The 26,814-nt window shown below is 45.3% G+C and overlaps 1 protein-coding gene across 1 annotated transcript in view; it reads left to right on the plus strand.

Moving 5' to 3' along the window:
* The first annotated feature begins 12,718 nt into the window (after window positions 1–12,718).
* HS3ST3A1 (heparan sulfate-glucosamine 3-sulfotransferase 3A1) overlaps window positions 12,719–26,814 on the plus strand; it is an 82,506-nt gene continuing 68,410 nt past the window's right edge. Inside the window, exon 1 of the mRNA XM_057715736.1 lies at window positions 12,719–13,317. Within this exon, the coding sequence (XP_057571719.1) occupies window positions 12,719–13,317 (599 nt within the window). The remainder of the gene's footprint in view (window positions 13,318–26,814) is intronic.

Raw genomic sequence — 26,814 nt, forward strand, 5'->3', positions numbered from 1 at the left:
TTCACGGCCGCAAGTGCCAAGTGAGCTGCTGGGCTACATTTGGCGATAAAGTCACTCTCCTGCTCTTAGAGGACACAGGTTCACACCTCTGTGTTTGTTTTCAGTCGCAGGCAAACTCTATCCACAAGGAGGCAAAAATACCTGTTTTCATTTTGTTATATAGCTAAAGATTCCATGATAGTGAGTGAGTGCATTTTTTTCTGAGACTTAGTAAAAGTCTCATGAAAGACTTTAACTGGGTTGGGGTCATTTCCCTGGCTGTGAACCAATCACTATGGCCAAGACCTGGCTCTTGTGTCCACCCCTCTAAATCAGGTTGGATCCATGCATCCCAGGCCATGTGTGTGGACTAAGAATGAGGGAGTGCTCACTCCCCAAAGAGATGTTTTGCCCCCTCCCATGTAAAACGAGACAGAGAGTTCCTACCTTGTGTATAAGATTCATAACACATTGCCTAGCACAGAGCAAAGACACATGAGCTCTATACAAACAGCACATAGAAAAGCTTTGGGATATAGACACAGTTCTTCTTAGATAAAAAGCTATAACCCTAAAAACTTCCATCACTGAACAACAAAAAAATGAAAATAAATAAAATATGATCTCTATTCTTGCTCAAGATTCTAGACGAGAAAAACAAAATGCATCTAAGGAAAGAAGAAAAAAGGAAATAATAAACATACAAGCAAAAATCAATGAATCAGAAAATAGAAAATGGTAGTTTTACTTCTCAGGCTTTTTTGAACGAAATAAATAAACGTACATAACTCCGGCAAGCTTAATTTAAAAAAATGGAGGGGAGGCTAAAACTCAGTGTGCTAAATAAGAATTGGAACCATGAAATAAACAGATACAATATTTTAAAAATTATAATTGAATACTATACACAATTCGAACACCTTGATGAACAGAATCATTTTAGCACATTTTTAATGTTTATTAAGCAAATATTACACAAGTGAAGCATGAACATATTGTCATGGAAAGAAATTAAACAAGTACAGCAAAACCAAGAAATCCCCTTTTCTACATCTCTTGCACTCCTCTTAAAAATAACCACCGTCAAGAGTTGAGTGTTTATTCTTTTTCCCCCATGGATGCATTTACATATGTGTGTATTTATGTCTTCGGTGTCGTATGGGAAAAGCTACATGTGAGATAGCTTTGGCCATGCTGCTCTGGGACTTACTTTTTCACTTAAGCAAATGAGTTGATGGTAAATCTACTCCTGACGTGTGGATCTATCTCATCCAATTTTACAGCTTCACTGTGTTCCTTAGGAAGGCAGCCTTTTCAATTGCTTAACCACTTCTCTGTTGATGGACATTTAGGATGTTAGCCACTTTGCTGTTATCAACAACATGGAAATTGAGCATCTCTGCATCTTTGGGCAAGTATCTCTTTAGCATAAATCCCTGGAAGGATTTATCAGTTCTATTTTGATAGAGATGGCAACCTTCCTAAAAGTCAACATCAATATACTTTTCACATAACTCTTTTAGAGGTTTTTGTTGTTGTTGTTGTTTGTGTTTTGTGTTTTTGCTCCTTCTTGAAAATCTTTTCTATCATCAATGTTTTTACTCTGGCAATTGGATGAAGCCACTCAGTAATTTATCTCGTGCTTTCACTGAGCCCCGGTGGTAATTTCTACTTATTGATCAGAAGAGTCAAAAGATAAAGCTGCCTCCTCAGTTTTCATCGCTCCAGACTTGGGAATATGAGTAAAAGTTCTCAGGCTTATGTGCCTTCACCAGAATGGTTTCTAGGGATTGAAACAGACATAGTAGCAGAATCAAGCCTTATTCCCAACTCTGCCCAAACTGAATTAGGTTTCCTTTCTTCTTTTCTTTTCTTTTTTCTCTTCTCATCGTTCTTTCTTTCCTTTCTGATAACTTTGGTAATGGGAGAGAGGTAGCTTGTTTCTTAACTTTTACTCATTTCTTTAGGTATTGGCAAAGAGATTTTCTGTGAAGAAATTTCAATCCTAAGGCAGAAGTCGAACTGATCCTTTTCTATGAGTGCAATGGTCTCTTGATCGTCACCGATGATACTAAGTTTCCTCATTGAGAAGTGTTTTTGCTGTCATTGTTTCTTCTTTTTGCAATTTTACCTGCAGATATAGCAGTTCAAAGCAGGTTAACCAAATGTCGTTACCGATGTTTGACCACTTTGTAACCTACAGAGACAGCAAATTCATATTTTTTCAAGTCTTGTAAGACTGTCTCCTCTGCCTATGCTCTTCTAAATAGTTTGGTCACTGATAGGGTTACCAGGTGGGTGACCCAGGACCTCCGAGCGCTGCCCACTGCTGGGCCGCAAGGCAAGCAGTGTGGGTGGGAGGGGCAGAGGGAGGAGGAGAGCATCGATTCCCATTGCATCACCCTGAGGAATTACTCCTCGACTTTTTGAATCCACCTACTGGCTATGGGACTGGGACTAAACGGGACCACACGGGACCACACTCAGACAGCCTCTCCTACAGCACGTTGGGTGGCACTTGGCTTTGTGTATCTGCTCTATTCTTCTGTCTTGCCTTCATGCACTGTGCAACATTTCTGGTCTACTTTTCCCACTTGTTACACGTTTTCCTCCCCTCTGCCCACGTAAGATGACGAGTGTGCTCAGTTTACCGTACTGATCTAAATTCTCATGAATGATTTTAAGGAATAATTACTGATTCAAGAAGTGGTAGACAATCTGGATATAACAACTATGATTTTTAAAAAATTGTCCATGAATACCCTTCCCCATTTTGGGCTCCAGGTCTGAATTGCTTTGTGGATAATTTTTATGTTACTCTCATATTAACTATTTATGCCCTCACAGATTATGGAAAAAATATAGAATTTTACATGTCATTTTAGAAAGCCAGAAGTCATAATAAAAAAACCTGACAAAACGTTTTGAATGAATATAGATACAAGCATCCCAAATAAAAGCTTAGCAAAACACATACAATAGCAAAATAAAATAATAATAACAATAGGAGATTACCAAGGAGGTGGATATGAGTACACTTTAATATTAACACAAGTTGATGTAATGTAAAATGTTAGATCACATAAAACAAACTGAAAAGAACAGGTATCTCAGTATCTGTAAAAGGCATTAAACAAAGTCCCATTTATAATTAAAGTGTGTTTCTATATTAGAAATGAAGTTAGCTAATTCTTTAATAAGATGAAGACTCCACAGCGGAAAAAAGAGCAAATGCCACACTTAAAGGTCAAATACAGAAGTGTTCCCCAAATAACATAAACAGAAGAAGGACATCTGATATTTTATCATAATTTTTGCATTATTTGTATAGTTTTAGCCAATGCACTGTGGCAAGAAAAATGAATGAGTTAGACTTTCTGGAAAGAGGATTTAAATTTTCTGTCAACTAGAGATTAAATAATTGTCTCCTGAAAAACACTGAAACTGGCTGGAGCACCCGTTAAGGGTGCCAGTTATTAAATATATGTGGAAAAGGCAAAAATTTGCTTTTATATAGCAGGGGAAAATCATGAAAAGTATCCTGGGGAAAGATTCATTTACAAAACAATCATACATTTAACTCACACAGGAATAACCATAACAAAAGATGCAGGAATTTTATGAAGGCAATGAAAAATTCTTCCTGTAGTTATGCAGTATAATTCCATAGAACAGAATAATGGTGATGCTATAGGATAAGGCATACCATGTTCTTGGAAAGGCTATTATATTATATATTATTATATTATATTATATTATATTATTATATATACGTGAATTTCCCCTCAAGAAATCAGTAAATGAAATTAAAGTCCAGTAAAAATATAAACGGTATATTTGGGGGAGGGGTAATTGATCTAATAATAAACTTAAATTTCTAGGAAAATAAAGATGTGAGAATAGTCAAGAAATTTTGAAATGGTAGTTTAGGATTTGGAGTCTCAAAATGATAGGACATAGTAAATCCTATAATGACAGTGTGTGGTCCTGATGAAAGTACCAGATGAACAGAGCAAAATAAAATGTCCCAGGACCCATTCAAGTGTGCATAAAGTGAAATATAAGAGAAACATGTAATTTCAAATCAGCAAGGAAAGAATAGATATTAGGAAAACTAGTTGATCGTTTGGGGGGAAGAAAAGTTGAATGGTTACATTACAACAAATAGAGAAATTGTTTAGGTAAGAAACGTCCTCAGAATATCCCTTTCTTGGTAATTTTCCCTAGTCTTGCTCATGTTTTCTTAGGATATTTAGTACATTAGATTGAATTCCCCTGTTTATAAAGGAAAGAAAAAAAAAAGAGAGAGAGAGACCTAATCATGTACAAACAAAGAAGGAACTATTTTTTACAATCGCTATATATCCCTGTCTAAAAGTGTTATTTTTTTCCTGGGCAAATGGGTTTAAAAACCACATTCCTATACAGTCTGGGGTTTGACTTATTCCAAGCCCTTTAAAAGGGTGAGAGCAGTGTCAGAGGCTAAGCTGTAAAAAGCTCAGAGGTGAGCTTGGGCTTTTAGTGTTTAATTAGTAAAGATAAGCATTATCTTTGCAGCCCCGCTAATATTATGTCAGCAGTTAAAGGGCAGATGCTAAAGAGAAGGGGCGGTCAGATGGAGAAAATGACCACATCAACGTGCAGAAAAATATCAGCAGTAATGAATCTTGTACTCAGTTGCTTAATAATACGTCTGTCTCAAGCTGGAAATCAGGTGTGCACAAAGTACCTTTCTCATGCTTTTGAAAATGGAATTGGGTTTCCTTTTTTAGCGCCTGTTTTTCACAGTGGCAGAAATGTAATCTCAGTCCATTCTGGGTACCCTCAGGGTCTCCTTCTGCCTCCCCCTGCCCCCATACCCTCATCAATCCCTCTGCTCCCATTCCATATCTCTTGTTTGGTCTTAGAGATGCTAAGATACCATAGGCAGTCTGGGCTTTGGCCATTCTTCCCCATCCACTGGGCATCTGATGCGCTGTACTTTGTTCCTCCTGTCCTTGGTCACCAGCCCACGCCCATCATGGTTGTGTCCTGTCTTGCTCCTGACCCCAGGCTTCTCCAGACCCTGCGTCCTTACGCAGACCCCGCTTCCTCTCAGGTGTTTCTTCCTCCGTGCCTCTGGAGTTTTGAGGGGGCCCTAGGGAGTTGTTGCTGGTGCTTTCTGCTAAGGAATCCACAGCCCTTCTCCTCTTCTGCCCTCAAGCTGCTCTGAGGTGGGGGATCTCTTCAAGGCTTGCCCCTTCCCTGGGTCCTTCCTGGGGACGGAGGTACAAGGATCCTTTGCTCTCAGGTTCCCTCCTCTCATCTAAGGAGTCTCTCCTGCAGCTCCTGCCTTGGGAGGGGGCGGACAGACAGGAAGCACCAGCCTGTGGCTCTCCTACTTTCCCTCTGACTCACCTCCTTCTACAGCACAAGGAAAGTTTAAAAGTCTCCTCTAGAGGTGGAGAGCCAAGGAAACCCACTCAGAATCCCCTTATCATTCAGGTCTAGTATACATACCCCACATCCTTATAAAGTTCACCAAGAAGATGAACTCAGTTTTGATCTTCTACCATGAAAAGTATGTGATATCTTATAAAAGCAATACCAACATTATAATAAAACAAAGAAAATATTATGGACTCAGCACCCTCTAAGCTCAGAAAAGAAACTGAGAAGAGAATAAATAAAAAATAACCCTCCTTGAGTCAACCTTTAGCTCTCTATTATTTATCTAAATAGGTCCTGCTTTTCAACTCACAGTTCTTAATTCCTCTTGCCTAGCTTATATTGTAGCCTGGAGATTTTGAGAACCTTAGGGACTGGTCTACCTAAGATGTCCCTGGATCCTTTCGCATGCTAATTCACTTCTTGATAAAGTGTATTTCAAAACCTGCACCCACTTTTTTCATATGTCACAGACTCGGAAAGAACAGACTCAGGACAGAAGCAAGACACATGAGAAAATCCCTGTGTGATTATCAACCTTTCCAATTATTTTTGGCCAAATCAATAATTCATGAAAATTATCATTTGTCAAGACCTTAGTTAAAGCCCTGTCCCTCGCGGGAGGTGAGTCCTTGGAGAAATAACAGAACAAAGAAAATTCCAGATACTTGGTGAAACGTCCCCCCACCTGGTCTCAAAGTAAACCAAACCCTCACTATTTGCAGCTGAGGCCCCTGTACGTTCAAAACACATTTGTCCTCCGAGGCTGCTGACAATAGCCAGCCTTTGTAAGCTTAGGATTACATTTCTTGATGTGTGTTCCTGAGACAATGGATGTTACTGGATACGGTGTGGGTAACGGGAGTCCGTGGTCCCAAAGGCTTGGGAAACACGGGATTAAGCGAAATGTAACTGGTATCTTTACTGAAAAGTCATTTCAGAGACTGTAACATGCTCATGTTTATCAGGAATTCTCAAGAGAGGGTACAGTCTTTCAAATTTAATTCTATCACAGAACACTTTGCTAGGGAACATTTCCCAGGACTAGGGCTAAATCTGGGGGAAATCTGGCCTCTTCCAACGTTAGAAATGGCAGCAAGACTTGAGCATCCACTCAGAGTAAGACCTAGGAGGGGCAACCCCTAGCTGCCAGCGCAGTGCCTGGCCGTTGGTGGATGTCACTAGTGTCTCTCCCTTATTATCCTTTCTCTCCCAAACTACGAGGGTGAGTCAAAACTTACCTACACTCAGGTTGTATTAAAACTTCCGCTGGCCGCACTGTCTCACCAGCACTTTCCATTCAAGGCGACTGTCTCCCCAGTCCCTGCTGTGCAGGGGTGAACGTGTTACATCAGTTCATGTGTAACTGTGGTGCGAGCAAAACTGGATGCCCCACTTGTGATTCCCACGAAAGAAGAGCGGCGTGCAGGGATTCGTTTTTTGTGGTCTGAGGGTGTGCACATTCGCACACTTCAGCCCACACTGTTGACACTGCAAAAACTTCATTTTCAGGTGTTAAAGCTTCCTCCCTATAGTCCTGATCTTGCTCCATCGGACTTTCACCTGTTTGGTCCCCTGAAAGCCGTCCTGTGAGGATGAAGATTCACTTCTGATGAAGTGAAGACAGCGGTGCATTCGGGGCTCGTAGCTCAGCCTAAAACATTTTTTAATGATGGAGTACGAAACCTTGTTGTCAGATGGACAAAGTGTATTGAAAAGCAAGGAGATTATGTTGAAAAATGATGTATTTGTCTTTTCTAAAAGTTAATTAAAATACTTTCTACAGCCGGAGTGTGGATAATTTTTGACTCACCCTCGTACAAAGACTAACAGTGGTAAGAAGACTTCTTTTTTTTTTCCTATAAATTTTATTTATTTATTTATTATTAATTTATTTATTTACTGGCTGTGTTGGTACTTCATTGCTGTGCACAGGCTTTCACTAGTTGCGTTGAGCGGGGGCTACTCTTCGTTGTGGTGCGTCGGCTTCTCATTGCTGTGGCTTCTCTTGTTGTGGAGCATGGGCTCTATGTGCACAGGTATCAGTAGTTGCAGCATTCAGGCTCAGTAGTTGTGGCACATGGGTTTAGTTGCTCCGTGGCATGTGGGATCCTCCTGGACCAGGGCTTGAACCCCTGTCCGCTGCAGGCGGATTCTTAACCACTGCACCACCAGGGAAGTCCCAAGAACGCTTCTTAATATTGTCTTGTAACATTCATTTTGTTTCTCAGTCTGGAACTACCACCATGCTCATCTCCATTTACAAAAATCGCACTCCTTCTTCCACAAGGTCTTTCTTAAATTCCACTTACTTTGGGAATTCTTGGCAATCTTTCTACCTTATCGGAGCTCTTAATGATGCATGAGAGAGCAATTAATATATTTTAATGATCATGTCACCTGAGATTGATAAAACTATTTTGCCTCCAACATGAGATAAGTAAGAATCATACTGATCAAAATAGTCACTGTGACCCCATGTCAAGCCTGCTTCATCCTTTGGTGAGAACGGTCTTGTATCCAAGGTTGCATCTTCAGTTCTGGTTGTGACTTGATGCACCTTCAAATCCCACTTGGCCATTTGACTGCCACCTACTGGCTCCATTTCTCCAATCCTACTGGCAGGTCCCCCAGTCAATCTGGAGCACTCACCAGCACGCCTGACTGCAAAGACAGGTGAAAAAACTGACTAGCAAACCCACTCCAGGCCAACTGCAGAAAGACCCATTCAGTGGCGATACCTGGAGTGGCTTCTGACTTTTAACTTTTCTTTCATCTGCTATGTCGGCCCTATCATAAATTTTATGTTTCTTTGTGAGATATTGTAGATTTGCTCTATTTGTACCCTCTGCCAACATTACAGGTTGGGATTTTATGATTTCATGGCTTACATCTAAGTCTAGCCTCTGCACTGGGTTGTCTACATCAAGCTTTTCTAACCCATCCAGCATTCAGCAGAGTAATTTTCTAAAATGCTACCTTTACTCTTCCTGGACTGAGAACAAGAAATCAGGCACTTAAATTTGAAGTCTGAAGATCCTAGACCCTAACATTTTTGTCTCTTAAGTTGAGCGAGAACTGAAACACTTCCTTAGGGCTGAAATGAGTATAAGTGAAGATTTGGCCACAGTTCATTACTCAGCATTAATCGTCTGCCTCTTGTGACAGCCACATTGGTGCTTATTCCATTAAAGTATCATGTCCTCCCACCCCCCAGTCAATTCCTTGAGACCCATTTTGAAATCCAGCACCTGCACCAAATCTTTTTCCTAATTTCTAGCTAATTATTACGACTCCTGTTTTCTTCTCTATTCTGGTCTTTGTGCTAATTCTAGTCCCCCCAGTGCCTTCCCCAGGCCAGCCCAGACTTGGTCCACATTGAAACAGAATCAGTTTATACTCCACGAGCCCCCTCCTGTCTCTTGGCTTCTATTAGGGTGGCCAAAAAGTTCATGTGGGCTTTTCCGTAACATCTTATGGAAAAACCCGAACAAACATTTTGGCGAACCCAATCTGTGGTGCTCTCTCAGACTGGAACGCCCAGCCCCCAGTTCTCTAGGTTCATTAGTTCATCAACAGATCTTCACCAGGCATCTCCTTGCACCAAGTAACGTGCTAGATGTTCCAGGTGTGCTACTGAGGAGCGGTTCCCAGTCTAATGGGGAAACCCAGACATAACCACACACCTGCAACAAGACAAACCCTCATCAAGTCTGTAAGGAAACTGCCGGGAATGTAGAGAATCTGTACCAGGAGACTGGATCCTACCAGGCGCAGGGCACGCACAGGGGAGGCACCCTTGACGATGCGCAGAGCCGACATCTGAAGGATGAAGAGGGTGCACATTCTAGGTGGAAACGCCACCTGCTTTGGGTCAGGAAGGATCAGGGCACATCCAGGAACTGGATGTGAATCTGGAGAGTAGGCAGCACACCTGCTCGTGCACGTGAACACGATGGGATTTTGCATCCCCAAAAGTGTGTCCGTGTTTTGTCTCATTAAGGTTATGAGCTCCTAAGACCCGTGTTTCTCCACGTGCAGGACGTGGTCTGTTTGCTCTCCCAGAGCCATTTTACCCCCTGCTTCCACTCCAGAAGGCTGACCTGCAGAGTTGACATCAATGGGCTCCTGGGCTCTCTGGCTTCCGTGTTGGTCTGGCCACTGTGGTGCTCTTGCAGGAGAAGCAGACAGGGGTGAGTGGGGGACAGATAGGAAAGAAACGGGGCAGGGGAGGGCCATAGCGTTGTTCCCAAGATGTCAGTCTTCTGGGAGAAGGCGGGGTATGAAAGGTCCAGGGATGCACCCACAATTCTTAGAGGAGAACCATTCACGAATCCATGCACATCAACACCAGACCCCCCCGCAAGAACAACGTCCCCATTTGTGCCCTCCAGGATGGTAGCCACTAGCTCTTTGGGGTATTAAGCATTTGAAATGGGTGTCGTTGCTATAAAGCAGTACTGAAAGTGTAAAACACACACTGGATTTTGAAGACTTGGTATGAAAAGAAAGAACATAAATGACTGCAGTAATTTTTATATTGACTACATGTTAAAATCACATTTTTAGGTATGTTGGATATAGTACTAAAATTAATTTCACCTGTTTCTTTTTACCATTTTTAAGGTGGCTACTGGAGATTTTAAATGACCTGTGAGGCTTGTATTCATGGCTTACATTTTATTTCTAATGTACAGAGCTGCCCTAGAGCTAGATATGGTGGGAGTGGCCCTGCAAACACTGTCTCCTACATAGCGTGGGTGTTTAATACCCACAAAATGGAATACCTGAGCTCAGAATATAAAAGCAAAACACAGGAGAGCCTCCCATGTTGGAGCTGGAAGGGAACTTGGCCACCACCACTTTCCAGATGGGAAAACCCAAGCGTGTTTGTAAACATTTATGGGATGGCAAATGCTTTCAGAATAACTTTAAAATTGTCTCTCTTTTTTTTTTTTTTTTGTCTTACTTCTGCAAGTCAGACTGAAATACCTAGAGACAAACTAAAATATATTAAAGCTCAAGATAGTATTAAACCTCAACTAGATCATCAATGTCCAATTTTAGGACACTAAGAGGCATTAAAGCTTGGCCGGACTTCCTGTTTATCCTTGTAAAAGCCAATTGCTTTATGTCAGTGGCACCTAACAAGCTCTTCACTGGTTTATAGAATAGGTTGGGATCGGCACTTCGTAAACAGAAAACCACGTCCAGTCCTGAGTATTTATCCAGCTGGCACAAATACAGCGATTCCACCCGGGGAACCGACTGAGAAGCACCAGATCCCCCTCGGAAGGTTAAAAAGGACTTCAGGTCCACGTCAGAGAGAGCGCAGGCAGCAGGAATCCCCTGCGAGTTTCCTGCGGCCGCTGCCCGCTCTGGTCAGCTCCCACCGGGCGCCCCAAAGCCGCCCGCACAGCTTGCAGGAGTGGGCGTGAGGCGGCCTGGCTACCGCCCACATTGCGGGGCGTCCTGCCGAGACCAGGAAGCCAAGAAATCAGGAACAAATCGGACTGGAATTAAAAACCACCTCCTGCAGGCTCCACGGGCCACCTCCCTCCAGTAAACAGCAAGGCGATTTGTATCCCTTCCTGACCTGCTCTCCGAGGAGCGCAGGGAGAGGATCTAGGGTCAGGGGAGGCAAGAGAAAGAAGAAACCGCCGCTTCGGAAAGGACATTTAACTCCATCCAGGCGTGTGTGTGCGCGCGCGCGCGCGCACGCACACACACACTCGTACAAACAACACTAAAAAAATTCCCTGCTCAAAAACTGGGCATATGGATTTTGGAATCGGAGCTGATATAATTTTTTAAACTTTAATGTCTCCCCTCGATTCATTTATTGGCTCATTTCCTAAGAGGTTGCGCCTCTCCAGGTCCTGGGGAACTTTGACCATCTTGAACTAAAACAAAGGAAAACAATCAAATTGGGGGGGGGGGGGAAGCACATCAAAAACTGCTGCGGGGACAGCAGAGGAGGTGGAAGGCGAAGCTGCAGCGCAGGACTTGCCCGCGCCCAGGACGAACGGGGGCGTGGCGCGCGGCGCGGTCCCGGGATCCCGCGCCAACGAAACTTCCAAAGGTTCGCGGGGGTGGCGGGGGCGGGGGAAGGATGGAGCGACGCTGGAGGGAGGGAACCAGAGCACAGGGCACTCGGAGGGGTCAGGGCTGCGAAGGGCTGAGCGGCGGCGGAGAGGGTGGGAGCCCCTGATCGCGCGAGCGGCTCGCTGGGTGGAAGTCAGGCCCCCGGGGATCCGGCCGCCCCGGCCGTCAGTGAGACGTCCCGGGAGCCGCTGCCGACCCCGCTCGGCTCCCCGGGGGCGAGGCCGCCGGCCGGGGGGTGGGAGGGAGGGGGTGGGCGCAGTGGGGAGGGGCGTCGCCCCGGCCGCCCCCGCCCTCTCTGATGTCACTGGGCGGCCGCCTCGGGGTCCGCGCCACCTTTTCCCCAGCGCACCCCGCCCGCCCCGCTGCGCTCGTCCGGGGGCCGGTCCGGGCCTGGCCGCTGACGTCACCGCCAAGTTTGCTGCCCTCGGAGCCCCACGTGCGGCGGCGGCGACGGCCCGGGAGGCGGCGGGGAGGCAGCGAGCGCAGTGGCCGCGGCGGCTGACAGGTCCCGCGCAGCCCGGCTCCGCCACGCCGCTCCCAGGTGGGGCCCGAGCGCCGCGGGAGAGGCCGGGCGCGCACCAAGAGGGGCGGACGGCTCGGCGCGGGCCCTCTGGCTCCCGCTCGGGCGGAGGCGCTCGGGGGACCTCGCCCCAGGGCCGACAGCGCGCGCCCAGGCGGGCCGGGGACCGCGGAAGCGCCGGCTGGGAGGCATCGTCCCCGCCACGGTCTGGAGCGCACGGAGCTCCGCGGGCCCGGAGCCGCGCGTGCCCTCACCGGGACCGAGCGAGGGATGCACGATCGCTGAGCTGGGACCCGCGCCGAGAGGCCGCTCCGGCCCGGGGCCGAGACGCACGCCACCGCCACCGCCACCGCTACCCCCATTCCGGCGACTCTCGGGGACCTGGGGCGCCGCGCGCGGCCCCGGGCTCAGGACCTGGGCGAGTCTAAGACGATGGTTTCTTAAGCACGGCACCGCGTCCCCCTTCCCGCCCCCTCGAGCGGAGGCTGGGATCCCGCGTGGGACTCCGGGGGCTCCGTCTCCCCGAGGCGCCCCGGCTGCCGCCGCCCGGGCAGCTCACACGGCCGCAGAGGCGCAGGGCGCTGTGGCCTCCGTCCAGCGCGCAGCCCCCCCGAAGGATGCCCCGGCACCTGGCGGAGTCCCGGCCTAGCATGGCCCGCGCGCTGCCCGACGTCGCCTCCGGCTAGGATGGCCCCTCCGGGCCCGGCCGGCGCCCACCCCACCCCGGCCGAGCCGCTGCCCCGCAGCATCTTCCGGAAGTTCCTGCTGATGTTGTGCTCCTTGCTCACGTCCCTGTACGTCTTCTACTGCCTGGCCGAGCGCTGCCAGACCCTGTCCGGCCCCGTCGTGGGGCGGCCGGGCGGCGGCGAGCGGGCGGGGGCCCCGGGTCGCGGCGTCGCGGCGGGAGGCCCCGGGGAGCTGGCGGCGTGGCCCGCGGGCGCGCGGAGGAAGCGCCTCCTGCAAGCGCAGCCGTGGCCCAGGCGCCGGCCGCCCGCGCCGCGCGCCGACGGCGAGGAGGCAGCCTGGGAAGACGAGCCGCCCGGCCTGGCGGGGAGTCCCGGCGGCTCCGGGGCCGGGAGCAGCGTGGCCGAGACCCCGCCGGGGACCCTGGCCCTGCTGCTGGACGAAGGCAGCAAGCAGCTGCCGCAGGCCATCATCATTGGCGTGAAGAAGGGCGGCACGCGGGCGCTGCTCGAGTTCCTGCGCGTGCACCCCGACGTGCGCGCCGTGGGCGCCGAGCCCCACTTCTTCGACCGCAGCTACCACAAGGGCCTCGCCTGGTACCGGTGAGCTGGCGCGGGGCCGGGCGGGGGCGGCCGGGGCGCGGCGTGGGGGCTCGAGGAGCCCGCGGTGGCCCCCAGTTCATCGCCCTCCCCGGTTTCCTGCAGACGGTCATCGGTCGTTGTCCTTAAGATGAGGGGTCTCCTTCCCCACTCTGCCTGCTTCCTGGGAAGTGGATGTTGCGGGAGGAGGTGGGAGGGAGATTTTGGCCTTGGAGATTTTTTCTTTAGTTCTTGGGATTCCCTTTTCCCTAAAGGGCCAATCTCATTTTCTCCTGCTCCGTGAAGGTATCCCTGTACGTAGCTAAAAAAGAAAGAAAGAGAGGAAGGAAGGGAGGGAGGGAGGAAGGAAGGAAGGAAGGAAGGAAGGAAGGAAGGAAGGAAGGAAGGAAGAAAGGAAGGGAAAAAAGGAAAGAAAAGAAAGAAAAGGAAAGAAAGAAAGTTCCTCCCAAGTTAGAAACCTGTTCACCAATTACTGGCTGTGTAACCCAGTGGATCCCTTTTCCAAAGAAGCCTGTTTTTATTTCTTCTTTACCTTCTGGGCAGTTCCCGGTGGTTAACGGGAAGGTCGGTACCATCGCCTGTTTATTTATTTACCTTAACTCGTTGTCAGCTTATTGTCCTGGGTGGTAAGTAATACAGACACTTAGTTGAAGTGTCAACAACTAGACTCTAGGTTTTGGGGAAAGATATGTGAGAGCGTGTTTTAAAGAAGGCTTCATTGTCAATAACTTTTGTGTGGGGCGAGGAATGACTTGGTATAAAATGCTTTCTGTATTTGTAGGCAAGAGTACATTTTATCTCTGGACTGACAGAAACTTTTCTCCAAACAATCCCCTTTATAAATGAGGTAGCCAACATTTTTTTAAAGGAAGAAAAGTGGGGAAGAATGGGGATCGTGGTTGTGAAAAACCCTCCTAATACAGTGTAGGAAACAAGTCTGATTTAGATCTTAATCTTAAACTTGCCAGTCTTCTCAAATTCAGACCACCTTTAATAATAGAATAAGCCAAAGTCTAATAAATCTTAGCGTCACCTGGATTTTGTTAGCCATAAAATATTGGCCTTGTTTTTCTTTCCTCTGAGCATATGGAAAAATAGGCCAGAATTTTCCATTTTATAAAGTTTTTATCTTGTTCATTAAATTTGCAGTCCCCTTGTTATTTTAACTGAAATGATATTACAAAAGTTACAACACCATTTAAATATATTTCAGAAGCCCACTCAATTAACCATTCATCCCGAGAAGAGAAATGGACGTGATTTGACAAGTTTATTTACTTGAGGGTCAAGCACAGGAAGCAAATTTACAGTAACCCAACTCATGAGAAAACGTTTGGTCCTAAAAGCCGGACTCGAACATTAAACATGTTTAAAACAGTAACTTTCCATTTGTTGGAAAGAAAAACAAACAACGCTCCCGTACTATAGAATATATATCATTTAAAATCATCAGCCACTTAAAAAAATCCCCTTGTGTTTCTGTCATTTATGTTGTATCCTCTGGGAAGTTCTTATAAAAATGACCTGTTGAATCTGGAAACAACAGGTCCTTCTTCTTAGCACAAAGGCAGCTCTGTTTTTTCCATCAAGGACACAAGAAAGAAGTGATTAAAGACCCCTAAAACTCTTATCTATAGCAGTTCGCATTGAATGCGGCCTGTTACTGGGCTGTAAGTGAACACATTTCAAGCTGACTACCCAAAGCATCTAAGACAATGTTGGACTCTGAGGTGCTGTTAAATATGGTGAAATATTTAGTACTAAAACCCTTTATTTTCGTTTTGCCACGTAGACTTCATTTCCACAAAGTAAGATTGTTTCTTCCCATTCCAGAAATGAATATTTGGGGGCACAGTATATTCACAGAGCTGGATCTTGTTTTCCGTTGACCTTTCTGAGCTCCTGTAAGAGAAGGAAGGTTTCAAGGTAACTAGAAACATGAGCATTTAAAAAAAGGAAAGGGAAAAAAAAAAAGAAGAAAAAGTCATAAACTTTTAGGCTGCTCTCTCGTTTGGAAACTGGATGCATGCTGTAAAGTAAATATCTCCTTGGACTGTTTACTTGGGTAGAGGAGTTTTATAAAGCAATTTATAGTGGTTACAAAAATAACTACACAGTAGACTTCATGGTTTGGTGAATTTAATTTTCTAAGTGTTGGAGCGATGTCTTTGTTTTACCATTTGCAATGGTCTTTTATTGGATGCATAAATTTAAGTTTAACTCAATTACGTAGAAAACTCTTATTAAAAATGTCTATGGGGCCTGGATTATGCGATTATTTAATGAGACGTTGCCACAGTTCTCTTTCATCTTGGCTCTGAACTTGGAGTTTGATGTTTGTGAAAAAGACTGAAGACAGCTATGACAAAAAAAAAAATCACAGAAAACTATTAGGCGTGTTTTAGCTGCTTGTATTTAGCCAGTATTTAGGTAAAGGGATTCGGTTAGACTTTCTTGAGTCAACCCGAAAACTGTAATATAGGGTTTCCAACACACACTTATTTCCACACACACACACACACACACACACAAAGGAACAGAAAGAAAACCCTAGTATTTGAACCTTAAAGTGAATTATGGAAGAGAAGAAAATCTGTACGATATTTTGTAGATGCTTATTGACATGGGAGAATCATAAATGTCTAGCCTTGTTTTTCGCCCAGTGAAATTCTCTCGATTTGCCATATAGTTTGTTGCCGCAGCGCCCCCTACCGTCACGACGAGACAGGTCTCTTGCTCTTGGGAAGTTGGAAGAGAATCCCTCGGAAATTGAATTTGAGAGTTAAAAACGCCTGTTGCTAGGATGTGTCAATAAATTTCTCTCTCTGGGAAAAAAAAATTAAAAGTACTTTATAAACTACATCCCAAGAATAGTTTAATCAGTGGCTTTTTCGTTTGGACAAATGTGTAGTAAAGGCCAAGAAAACGCATTTATTTAAAATTTCGAAAAAGGAAATTATTCTTATTGATTTCAAATGTCCTAATGTTACTCTACAATAAATGAAATAAAGGAAAGTTTTAATATGCCAGGAAATTTGTTGATGATAATTTAGGACGCTTCCGTGGAGTTTTCTGGATGGGAAACTCCACCCTCGTGGGGTTTAAAAAACATTCCACGTTACTTAATTTAGCCGACATGATATCAGGACAACAAATGTCTGTGGCTTACGTGTCACGGGAAAGCAGTCTTTCACCACGAGCCGTCTCCGTGTCCATCCGATGTGCGGTGGGTTCCTTCCTCAAGAAAAGTGGCGAATTGTCTCATTAGCGTCAAAATTTTGAGATCATTTCTGGAAGTTAAGACCGAATGCCTCTGCTGTAGTTCAAGAGCAGATGAACTTGGAATTCAATAAGAAGCCCACTCCCCAACTCTGCTTGTGTATCTGCACCAGCTGGAAGATGTGGTTCTTTTTCTCCTAGGACGAAAGACACCTATTTATACAGTGTTTAAAGATATGTGCGTGCTGACTTATACTATGTAACCGTGTGTGTGTGTGTGTGTGTGTATACATATATATATGTTTGGATTCTGTAACACTTCATCTTTTAATTGGGGACAAGGTAGTGAGTGTTCGTCATCTAATCGCTCATGCTAGCATGTCTCTTTCCTATACTTTGATTCATTTTCCTTAGTGAGACCGGATGAGTTCCACAGAGACGAATGTCACTAAACTTACCGTACTCTGTAGTATCCAGGAAGATCGAAGTTTACTCAGGTTGGAGTTTAGGAGTTGGTTCTTTTCCCTGGCTTCACCCGAATGTGAAGGTTTCTGGCCCTTCCCGATCGCTGCCTTGTTTATCACGTCCAGGGGAGAGGCCGGCTGAGCAGAGGCACTCTGGGTTCGTATCTGGGGCGATCGGCATCCCGGAGCAGCTGGGAGCAGCTGCAGAGTACCTCCGTGCACACTTTCCCACCCTCCTGAGCCACCAGCCCTTCTGCATGAAGGGTTGGAAATGAAATTCGAGCCAAGGGAGTCTGGCCACCCATGCAAGTTTCTGTGGACTGATGTCCAAAGGGGCACTGAGTCCTCAGAGGGAAGGGAAGGACCTTGGAAGGGATGAGAGGTGGGGGAAAGTGAGGAGAAGCTGCTTTGGGCCCTGCGTCTAGGGTGCATGTCGATGGGGGGGAGGCGTAATTTCTTTCACGCATTCGCTCCCAGGACCCCTCAGTGACTGGACACTCTCCATCGAGCGAGAGGTTGCAAACAGCCCTTTCGGGAAGCCACGGGCTGCCGTTTTGCTTGCCCCGGGTTTGTCTCCGCAGTAGACTGGCCAAGCAAGACGAGTCCAGCTGTCTCATTTCTCTGTGTGTGTGTGTGTGTGTGTGTGTGTGTGTGTGTGTGTGGTTCGTGCATGAACCTATACACACACATATTTAAGAGGAGGCACCCATGGGTGGGGAAAGTGATAGAATTGATAACAGGAATGTTATTTAGTGATTGGGGAACTTCTGAGCAGTATCAGGCATCCAGGTAGAACAAGGTCTAGGACTGTTGAGTCCAGGCATTAATAACAACAACAATGGCAAAATCACGTTTGGTACAGCCTGGAACTGGAATACCTTGTGTGAGTGATTATTCCCTTATAGCGATGAGATTTATCATGTGCTGATGTAGTGTATGTGAAATGCATAGCCAAACAGGAGCGAAAATCCTCTGAAATATTGTAATCTCCTGCCTTCCTCTTAAAGAAAACAAAAACCAAAAACGCTCTGGCCAAAATATTTGTCTCATAGAAATGTCTGTTGATTTGCCCGGGGAAGAGTACATGCCAAATCTGTATTCTGGAGGGGCCATGAGAACAAAATAAGCCTGTGCAATTAATAACAACAGGGGCAGACCTTACACAGACCAGATGCTCACATCATAGGAGGAGAGCGTCACAGGGCAAACAGACCAACTTGGTATAAACAACGGAGGCCTCCTATCTCTGCGGGGTGCGTTTGGGCAATTGCACATCGAGACTTCCATCAGTCACGTTGCTGGGCTGGGTCCGGAACTCGATAGACGTAGCGCTTTTCCTTGGGGGCACATCTTCCTCCTCCAAGGAACAGGAACTGGGCTGATAAAGAGCATCCTTTCTCCGTGTGCTTCCCAGTGATATTAGACTGGAAGCTTTTAGAAAGTTCGTTTCTGCTTGAGTGATGAATCTTAATCGTGGAAATGAGGTTTCTTATGAAAACCTATACCTTTAATGCGTAATCAGAGGAAATTGCACCTAAGTGATATTTTAGCTCCCTAGCCTTTGCATTTTTAAGAATGTCTTAAAAATGTTTCCAAGTACTTTAAAATCTTGGCTAATTTGATAACAGTTTAAAAATCTTTGGGGAGAGGGGAATATTGATTCAGTGAAGAAATAAGCTTATGTGAAAGCAGGATGTAGAAGCAGAGGAAATGCCAAGTTCAGAGAACTGGACCGTCTTCCCAGCCGCTTGCCTTCAGCGATGCAGCTCCTGGTTCTTTCTCTCACTCACGGTCATGACCGTCGGGCCTCTGACATTTGCGCGTATTCTGTGCTCCCAGAACGCTGGATTCCAGAATTTCAGACGTGCTCACTTTCAGACGCTGTCAGACGGCAGCAAATGTGAGAAAGAAAAGGGGACATGTTTAGTGAGAAGGAAGTTTAGTACTTGCCGTTAGGCTTGTGATATTCTTGCAAGGGTTAGGAAAAAAAATTCCTCTTGGCGGACCTGGGAGCAGCCCACGTTGAGTGTGACACGGAGTGCCACCTAGTGGGAGGGAGAGTCAGCTAGGGACCCAGAGGGCTGGACTTTGAAAACCTCATCAGGGTCAGAGCATATTTGGTCTCACTTTTTTGAAAAAAAAAAAAAAGGGAAAATTGTGTTGGGGAGCACTTACAGCCTCTCTCTGCCTGAGCCGGCTCTTTCAGGCAGGGAGGTTATCCTTTGGAGAGAAATAAAAAAGACCTGGCTTGACAATAAACCTGAAAAGCAAGAGAGAAGTGATTAGGAGATTTATATTGGAAATGTGCATGCCCGAGAGGAAGGCCATATGCCTCAGATTAGTTTTGTTAGTGTGTTTTGCCTCTGTTTCTGAAAGCCAGCTTCACAGGAAAATACTTCCAGATGATTTTCTTTCAACATCAGTAATGCAGTCTTGTTTCTGTCCCCGTGCTATACAGGCTCCAGAGGAGGGTCCCAGGGTTCTTAACAGGAGCACCCTGAAGCCTGTTTACCCCTTAACGCACCTGAGATACGCTTTGGGAAGATCCGCTAAACTGTGGGACAGGTTCACAGGAAGGTGCTTTCAGAGTTCCAGCAGGAGCTGGCCTCCTGTGACTGCGGTCCAGGGCCTGGGGCGGGTGTGGGCAGGTACACACTGCTGTGGATAAGATAGACAACCCGCGGAGACCTGCTGTAGAGCACAGGGAACTCTACTCAATTATTTTGTAATAACCTATGAGGGAAAAGAATCTGAAAAAAATAGATACGTGTGATATCTGAATCCCTTTGCAGTACACCTGAAACTAACATGTCATTGTAAATCAACTATACTTCCGTTAAGAAAAAAAAAGGGCAGGGGGAGAGAGGAACGTAGGAACGGTACAGTGGAGGAACCTGGTGGACCCCACCCGAACCAGACGTTGAGGGTGACGTTCCCTTGTTGTCGTGTTGAGATCTTGCATTGCCTGGTGTGATGCAGCGAGGGAGACTTCACCTGTGGGGTTTTCTTCCCCCAAATCCTTGACCCCCGTCTAATCATGAGAAGACGTTCGACCAACACGCATGGGTGGGGCCGTCACAAAATACCCGACCAGCATTCTTCACAAATGTCGAGGTCGTGAGTAGCAAAATATGACGGATAGACTGTCACCTCTGGGATGGGACAAAAGAGAGTCATTGCTAATGAATGGATACAGTCTGGTCCCCTTGACTGGATCCTGGAATAGGAAAAGGAGGTTGGTGGGGAGCTGAGGAAATGTGACTGATGTGTGCGCTTAGTTCCTGGTGTCCTATTACCAAGGTTGATTTCTTGGTTTTGATCCTTTACCAGGGTTATGGAAGATGACAGCGGTAGGGGAAACGGTCTGGCTGAAGGGCATTCTGAGACTTTTCTGTACTTCTTTTTTTTAATTCTTGGTTTAAATTTTATTCCTATTATCATTTTTTACACGTTTGTTGTCTAGAATGATTCTAAAACCAAAGGAAAAAGAACACCATTAACAAAGAAGGCCGAGGGCGTGAGGGGTCCTTCTGAAACACGCGAGCCCTTTACTCCTCTCCTCCCCAAGGCCTGCCAGCTCCCCTCCGTGCCAGCACCTGTTGCTCCAGACATGCTGATCTTTCCCTCAGCTTATTTCATAGCAAAATTGGCTCAGGGTTCCCCTCCCACTCTCTTGCCTCTTAAACACGGACAGAGACAGTTTTGTCTGTCTTTCTCTTCTTTATGGCCGGCAAGTGTCAAGTCAAGAAGGTATAAAAAGTCACCCAGCCCTGACGGAATCCCTCTGGTGCTGGAGAGCAAAAACCCTGATGTCAGTGACAGGTTTTTGAGAACACAAAGAACTGAAGTAGAGGTCAGAGGCAAAGCCGACGTGGGCATCTGGCTTTTTTTTGCTCCCAGCAGAGGAGGAGCAGTTGTCAGGGGTGGGGAGGCTGGTGATGGGGTGAAGAGATGGGGCCGTGCCTGGGGACGCTTCCTTCAGCTAAGATGGCAACACAGTCAAGATTTTCCCGGTCAGCTTAAATATTCTATCCGCTTGCTTGACCTTGTGCTTTAACCTTTGGTTTAGACCCTGGCTTACGAGCCCTGCCACGGGAGCAAAGCAGACCTGGAGCAATCACAGGGTTGGAGGAGAGGGAAGAAGGGAGAAAATCCAACCTCCAGAGCACTAGAGCACAGGACCTGGGCATCCTGGGTGGTTCTTCCTGCTGGGACTGCTAAGCCTGGGATGCCAGCGTTATCACACTCAAAGTTCCTGTCCGGGTGGCATGTTGGCATTTTCTGCTTCTGTTTTGAAACATACAGTTGTACGTCGGAGGCTCTGGTTTAATAGAGTAATGAAAATCTGCCTTGAAACATTTCCCTTGATATTTTTCACAACTTTCAAAATTAGAGTTACAATTTTACTTAAACAAAACAACACCTGCTACACCTTGAGACTCAAAGGAGATAACAGTATTTCCCCTTAATCGCTGGCTCACTTACCTTGATTGGATCTGTTTTATGAAGCTGTGTGGTGCAAAGGACGGGCTATTAAATGCTTGTGTAGATAAAAATAATTTATGTAATTTAATGCCATTCTGGGCTCGCTGTTTGGCATTTTTCCATCTTAGTTGGTATACGCTTTTCTTCATGCATGTTGAAACTTTTTAAAAATAGGAAAATATTTGAACCCTGCAATGACCGTTAGATGAAATCTGTCACTTTAGTTTCTGTTTCATTTATCTTCACTCTGAATTTTGTTGTTTCCTTCCTTATGCTATCTGTGGGTTTTTTCTGGTTCCTTGAGGGGTAAAGTTAAGTTATTTGAGATTTTCTTTTTCCTTCATTTTAGTTTTTTTTTTTTTTTTTTTGGCACACGGGCTTAGTTGCTCCGCAGCATGTGGGATCTTCCTGGAGCTGGGATCGAACCTGTGACCTCTGCATTGGCAGGCGGATTCCTAACCACTGCGCCACCTAGGAAGCCCCAGTTCATTTTAGTTTTTATTTCATTTATCTTCACTCTGAATTTTGTTGTTTCCTTCCTTATACTATCTGTGGGTTTTTTCTGGTTCCTTGAGGGGTAAAGTTAGGTTATTTGAGATTTTCTTTTTCCTTCATGTAGGCATTTATTATGATAAACCCCACCCCCAGAACTGCTTTTGCTGCATCCCATAAATGTTGGTGTGTTCTGTTTCCATTTTCATTTGTCTCACGGTGTTTTTTGACTTCCCTTTTGATTTCTTCTTTGGCTCATTGGTCATTCAGTAGGATGTTGTTCCACCTCCACAGATTTGTGAATTTTCTAGTTTTCTTCTCATTAATGATTTCTAGCTTCATACCACTGCTGTCAGAAAAGATACTCGATAGAATCTCAGTCTTCTTCAATGTGTTCAGACTTGATGTGTGACCTAGCTTGTGATCTACCCTGGAGAGTGTCCTGTGTGCATCCTGCTGCTGCGGGGCGGAATGTTCAGTATACGTCTGTTAGGTCCATCTGACCTCATGTATAGTTCAAGTCCAGCGTTTCCTTATTGATTTTCTGTCTGAATGATTTATCTGTCATCGTAGATGTAAGGTAATAATAGCTGCATTTGCTGAGCCCACACTGGATGAGGCTAGATGATGCTGCGTGACCTGCTACATGTTGTCTGGATATTTTATTAATATGACTGATATCACTAGGGAGGTCCTATTATTTACTACCTCTTATAGCTCAAGAAACTGATGAAGTAACTTGGCCAGGGTCATTTAGCCAAGTAACTAGCAGAACTTGTGCTGAACACAGGTTCACCCACCTCATGCCAATGCTTCACCAGGGGGATATTCTATCATGTTCTCAGATGGAATTGCCCCCGTGTGGTTCCTGCCTAGACGTCAGGCCATCAGTGCTCAGGGATGGTAGGGATTGAAAGGCTGTCCCATGTGATAGAAAGACTTGGACATGCTGGATTCTGGGTCGTAGACCTTTAGTTTAAAACTAGGCAACATATCAACATACAGTTGACAAAGTGAATTTTTAAGTCTTTAACTATCCTTGTGAGTCTATGGGCCTATCTGGAATAACTAAAGCCACCTCTACTTTTTGTGTAATACTTTTTTTTTTTTAAAGAAATAATCTAATCTGATCACAAAGCTCATCTTATTGAGTATATCAGAAATCCTGGGCCCTTCAGTTGATTCTTCACCCATCCATTAAAAAATAATAATCACCATTAAAAAAAAGTAAAAACCTCTTTGTTTAGTGGTCCAAATGAGCAAGTTCCTTCCTAAACGGCTGCATGGGGAATGGCTGCTGAAATATTGTCAGAGATGTAACCAGAAGGCAGCTGGCTGCTCCTGGAAGTGGGGCAGGGTGAGTTGGTAGTTGTACCCATTCCCTGGTGTCTTCAACTTAGGAAACCCCCAACCAGTCACTTCCTCTGAACACAGCTGAGTCACTGCCAAAGTCCACTTTCTCACTGTTTTCTATATTTGCACTTTCTGATTGATGCTTTTATTTTGTTCTGCAGGCCATAGCTCAGTTTTTACCCCCAGGCACCCCTCTATCTTCATTATTATTGTGATTAATAATTTTTATCTCATTATCCTGCCAGCTGGTCACTATTAGTGCCAGGCTCTTTACTGCAATGGTTGGGTCATTGCCAAATAAGACATGGCTGTTGAGCCGAACGTTTTTGGTTCTAAGAATCATAAACTGTAAAGGCAGATGGAATAGAAGGTATCTTAGAGATTGTCTTCTGCCTGTGAAAAAAAATGGGTGCCTTAGAGATTGTCTTCTGCCTGTGCAAAAAATGGGTGCCTTGCCCAAGGTTCAGCCAAAAGACAAGCTCTCAGAGCTTCCATTTTTCAGGGTAAAATTCTGGAGACTACAGTTGAGAAACCATTGCATGCTCTGAATTATATCAATTTTGTTTTGGAGGATTTACATCGATGGCAAAAAATATCCCAGAGAATGGAACAATTGATGGCATTGTTTTTTCTCCTCCCGGAACTGGTGAATTAAGGCATTGAATTGAATTAAGTCAGTGATCAATTCATCTTTACATTTGCGGTTTTGATCTCAGATGTTTTCCCCAGTATTTGGCTGCCTGTCGAGTCTGGAACCCAGCTAGCATGACTGGCCTGTGGATCCTTGTGCGTAATTTGTGTGTTATGGTTGTTACCTGCTTGTAAAAGATTAGTGGGAGAAATCCAACTACAGACAGAAAAAAAGTTTGCTTTTTCTCTCTCAAGTGTTCAGAATAGGAAGTAATCAATCAAATTATGGGAATAAAATTCCTTTCCCTTGTTCAGAGTTCTTACTTGGCTTCGGGCTCTCCTTGCAATAGGAAATATCAAAGTTGCCGGGATGGTTTGAATGACAAAGTCAAAAATGTTGTGTTTGTTCCGGTCATAAATCTCTGCAGATTCTCATTAAGCTGAGATATTTAAAAAGGGAACTAGATTAAGCTGCAGTGAAAGTTACATTCCCAGAGCTGACGGCTCCCCTGGTCACCTTTCTTAACTGAAGCCATGTTTGCTTGCAGTCGATGTTTTGAGAAGTTCTGGCGGTAAGAAAAGGCTGCAGTGATGAAGCGATTTCATTTTACAAACAAAGCTTTTGAGTAAACAAAAACTGGCATCTGGTTTTTTTCTTAATTTTCTGGTGGACTTTAATTATTGTAGTTGCTTTCATCAAATGTTGTGGGTTTTTTTTTTTTTTAAGAAATAAAGGCCACTTGTTTTTCTTTCTAATGAGGCCTTTCTCTTTCTTCTTGATGTAGGAGGACTTGAGATTACAGCACTGTCTTTAAAAAGGCTTTCCCCAAAGCCAGAGGGTCTACTAGAATGCCCTGCTAGGGTTTAATGATGGAAAGAAAACACGCTGGATCTGTTTTATATTTATATGGGGGGGAGGTCACCGGGAGCTAATGCTTGTGATGAAAATTCTTGGGATATTCAGGTGCGTTTGCCCTGTGGCCAAGGGTGGCAAGTTGGAAGCAGACATTGGAGAAACCACCTCTCAGCTCCAGCTGACGGTTGCCAGGGAAGAAGGTAGACCCATGATTGCCCTGCCCTCTGATTTTTCTGAAGAATCCTGGGATTCTGATTTTTTAAAAACATATTGAGAATATAACTAACATATTAAAAACCAAAACTAAAACAAACCAAAACTCTGCATAGATTGAGTAAATCAATTTTGTCTGAAGGAGAGCAGCTGCTATTTTATAATTTTTGGCTTATAGTGAAGATCAGTGTCAACCATAAAAAGCTGGTGCGTGGGACTTCCCTGGTGGCACAGTGGTTAAGAATCTTCCTGCCACTGTAGGGGACACAGGCTTGGGCCCTGGTCCGGGAAGATCCCACATGCTGCGGAGCAACTAAGCCCGTGCACCATAACTATTGAGCCCATGTGCCACAACTTACTGATCCCTGAGCACCTAGAGCCCGTGCTCTGCAACAGGAGAAGCCACTGCAATGAGAAGCCCGCGCACCACAGCAAAGAGTAGCTTCCACTTGACAGAACTAGAGAAAGCCCTGCACAGCAATGAAGACCCAACCAGCCATAAATTAATTAATTAATTAATCAATTAAATAAAAAGCTGGTGCGTACTAAGAGTTTTTCAAACCGTGAGCCCCAAGATATTAGCATATAATAAAACCAATTACTATTTTTTAACGGAAGGGGCTGTAAGAGGATAAAAGAGGAGAGTGAATCTCAGGTAGTAAGTCAGGCAGATATCATCTGGACAGACTTGGTCCAGGTACGTACATACACAAGTAGATCAGCGTGTGCAGAGAGATTGGGTATAAATGTACTTGTTATTCGTGGATCTCAATAGAAAAAAGTTTGAAAAACACTGGGCAGTGTGAGCAGAGGTCCGTGTGAAAAGACTAAAATGAACGTGCTTCAGGGTCCCTCGAGAAGCTAACCTTGGTCTTTTTCAACCTTGTATCTCCGGACCCTAGAACTGTACCTGTCACAGAAGAGATTCACTGCTTGTTCAATGAAAACAAATGATGCCTTAGGCCGTGGGTCAGTGATTTTTTTCTGGAAAGGGCCAATAGTACAATAAATGTTATAGGTTTTGTGGATCGTATAATCACAAGTATTCAACCCTGCTTTTTAGCAAGAAAGCAGCCTTAGACAATATGTAAATGAACGGGTGTGACTATGTTCCAGTAAAACTTTATTGACCAAAACAGGCCTTTGACTCACTGGACATAATTTGCAGACTTCCAGGGTAAGCTAAAAGCTTCACATATGTCCTTGGGCCTTCCCTTACTTTACTTATCGTGTGACTCTCACGTGAATATCCACCACAAACATTCATGGGAGGTGTTGTGGGTGTAACTTATGGACCCCGTCCCCCCCACTCGAGGCATCGCTCAGAAATAACAGCTCCTCGAGGATGGATGAGGCTAGAAGCGTCCATCCCGGGCAGTGACCAGTGGAAACTTTTTGAAATATGCAGACTTGTTCTGCGTGATGACATTTCTTGTAAAGGCAGTTCGTATGCTTAATGGCAGTGTTCTACTTTGGAAGAGGTGTCATATAAACACAAGTCAAAACAGTCTTTGCTCATTTTTTAAAAAAGCTTAATAACACATTTTGCTGTTTCCTTGACTTTGTACTTGAGTACCTGTTTAATTTACATAGATCTTCCCCTGCGTCTTCATTTTTCCTTCTGCCTTTTGGGTGCCTGGGCATCCTGTGATGGGACCACCTGACCTCAGTCCTGAGAAGCAACCCCACCAGCGGTTTCAGTCAACAATCTGAGTTTGCAGGTGAGGACTGAAGCATCCTGTCAGGATCAAAGCGTCAGGAAAGATTTTTGAGGCCATTCAATATATT

This window comes from Hippopotamus amphibius, chromosome 17, assembly GCF_030028045.1.
Source record: "Hippopotamus amphibius kiboko isolate mHipAmp2 chromosome 17, mHipAmp2.hap2, whole genome shotgun sequence".
Classification (NCBI taxonomy): domain Eukaryota; kingdom Metazoa; phylum Chordata; class Mammalia; order Artiodactyla; family Hippopotamidae; genus Hippopotamus; species Hippopotamus amphibius.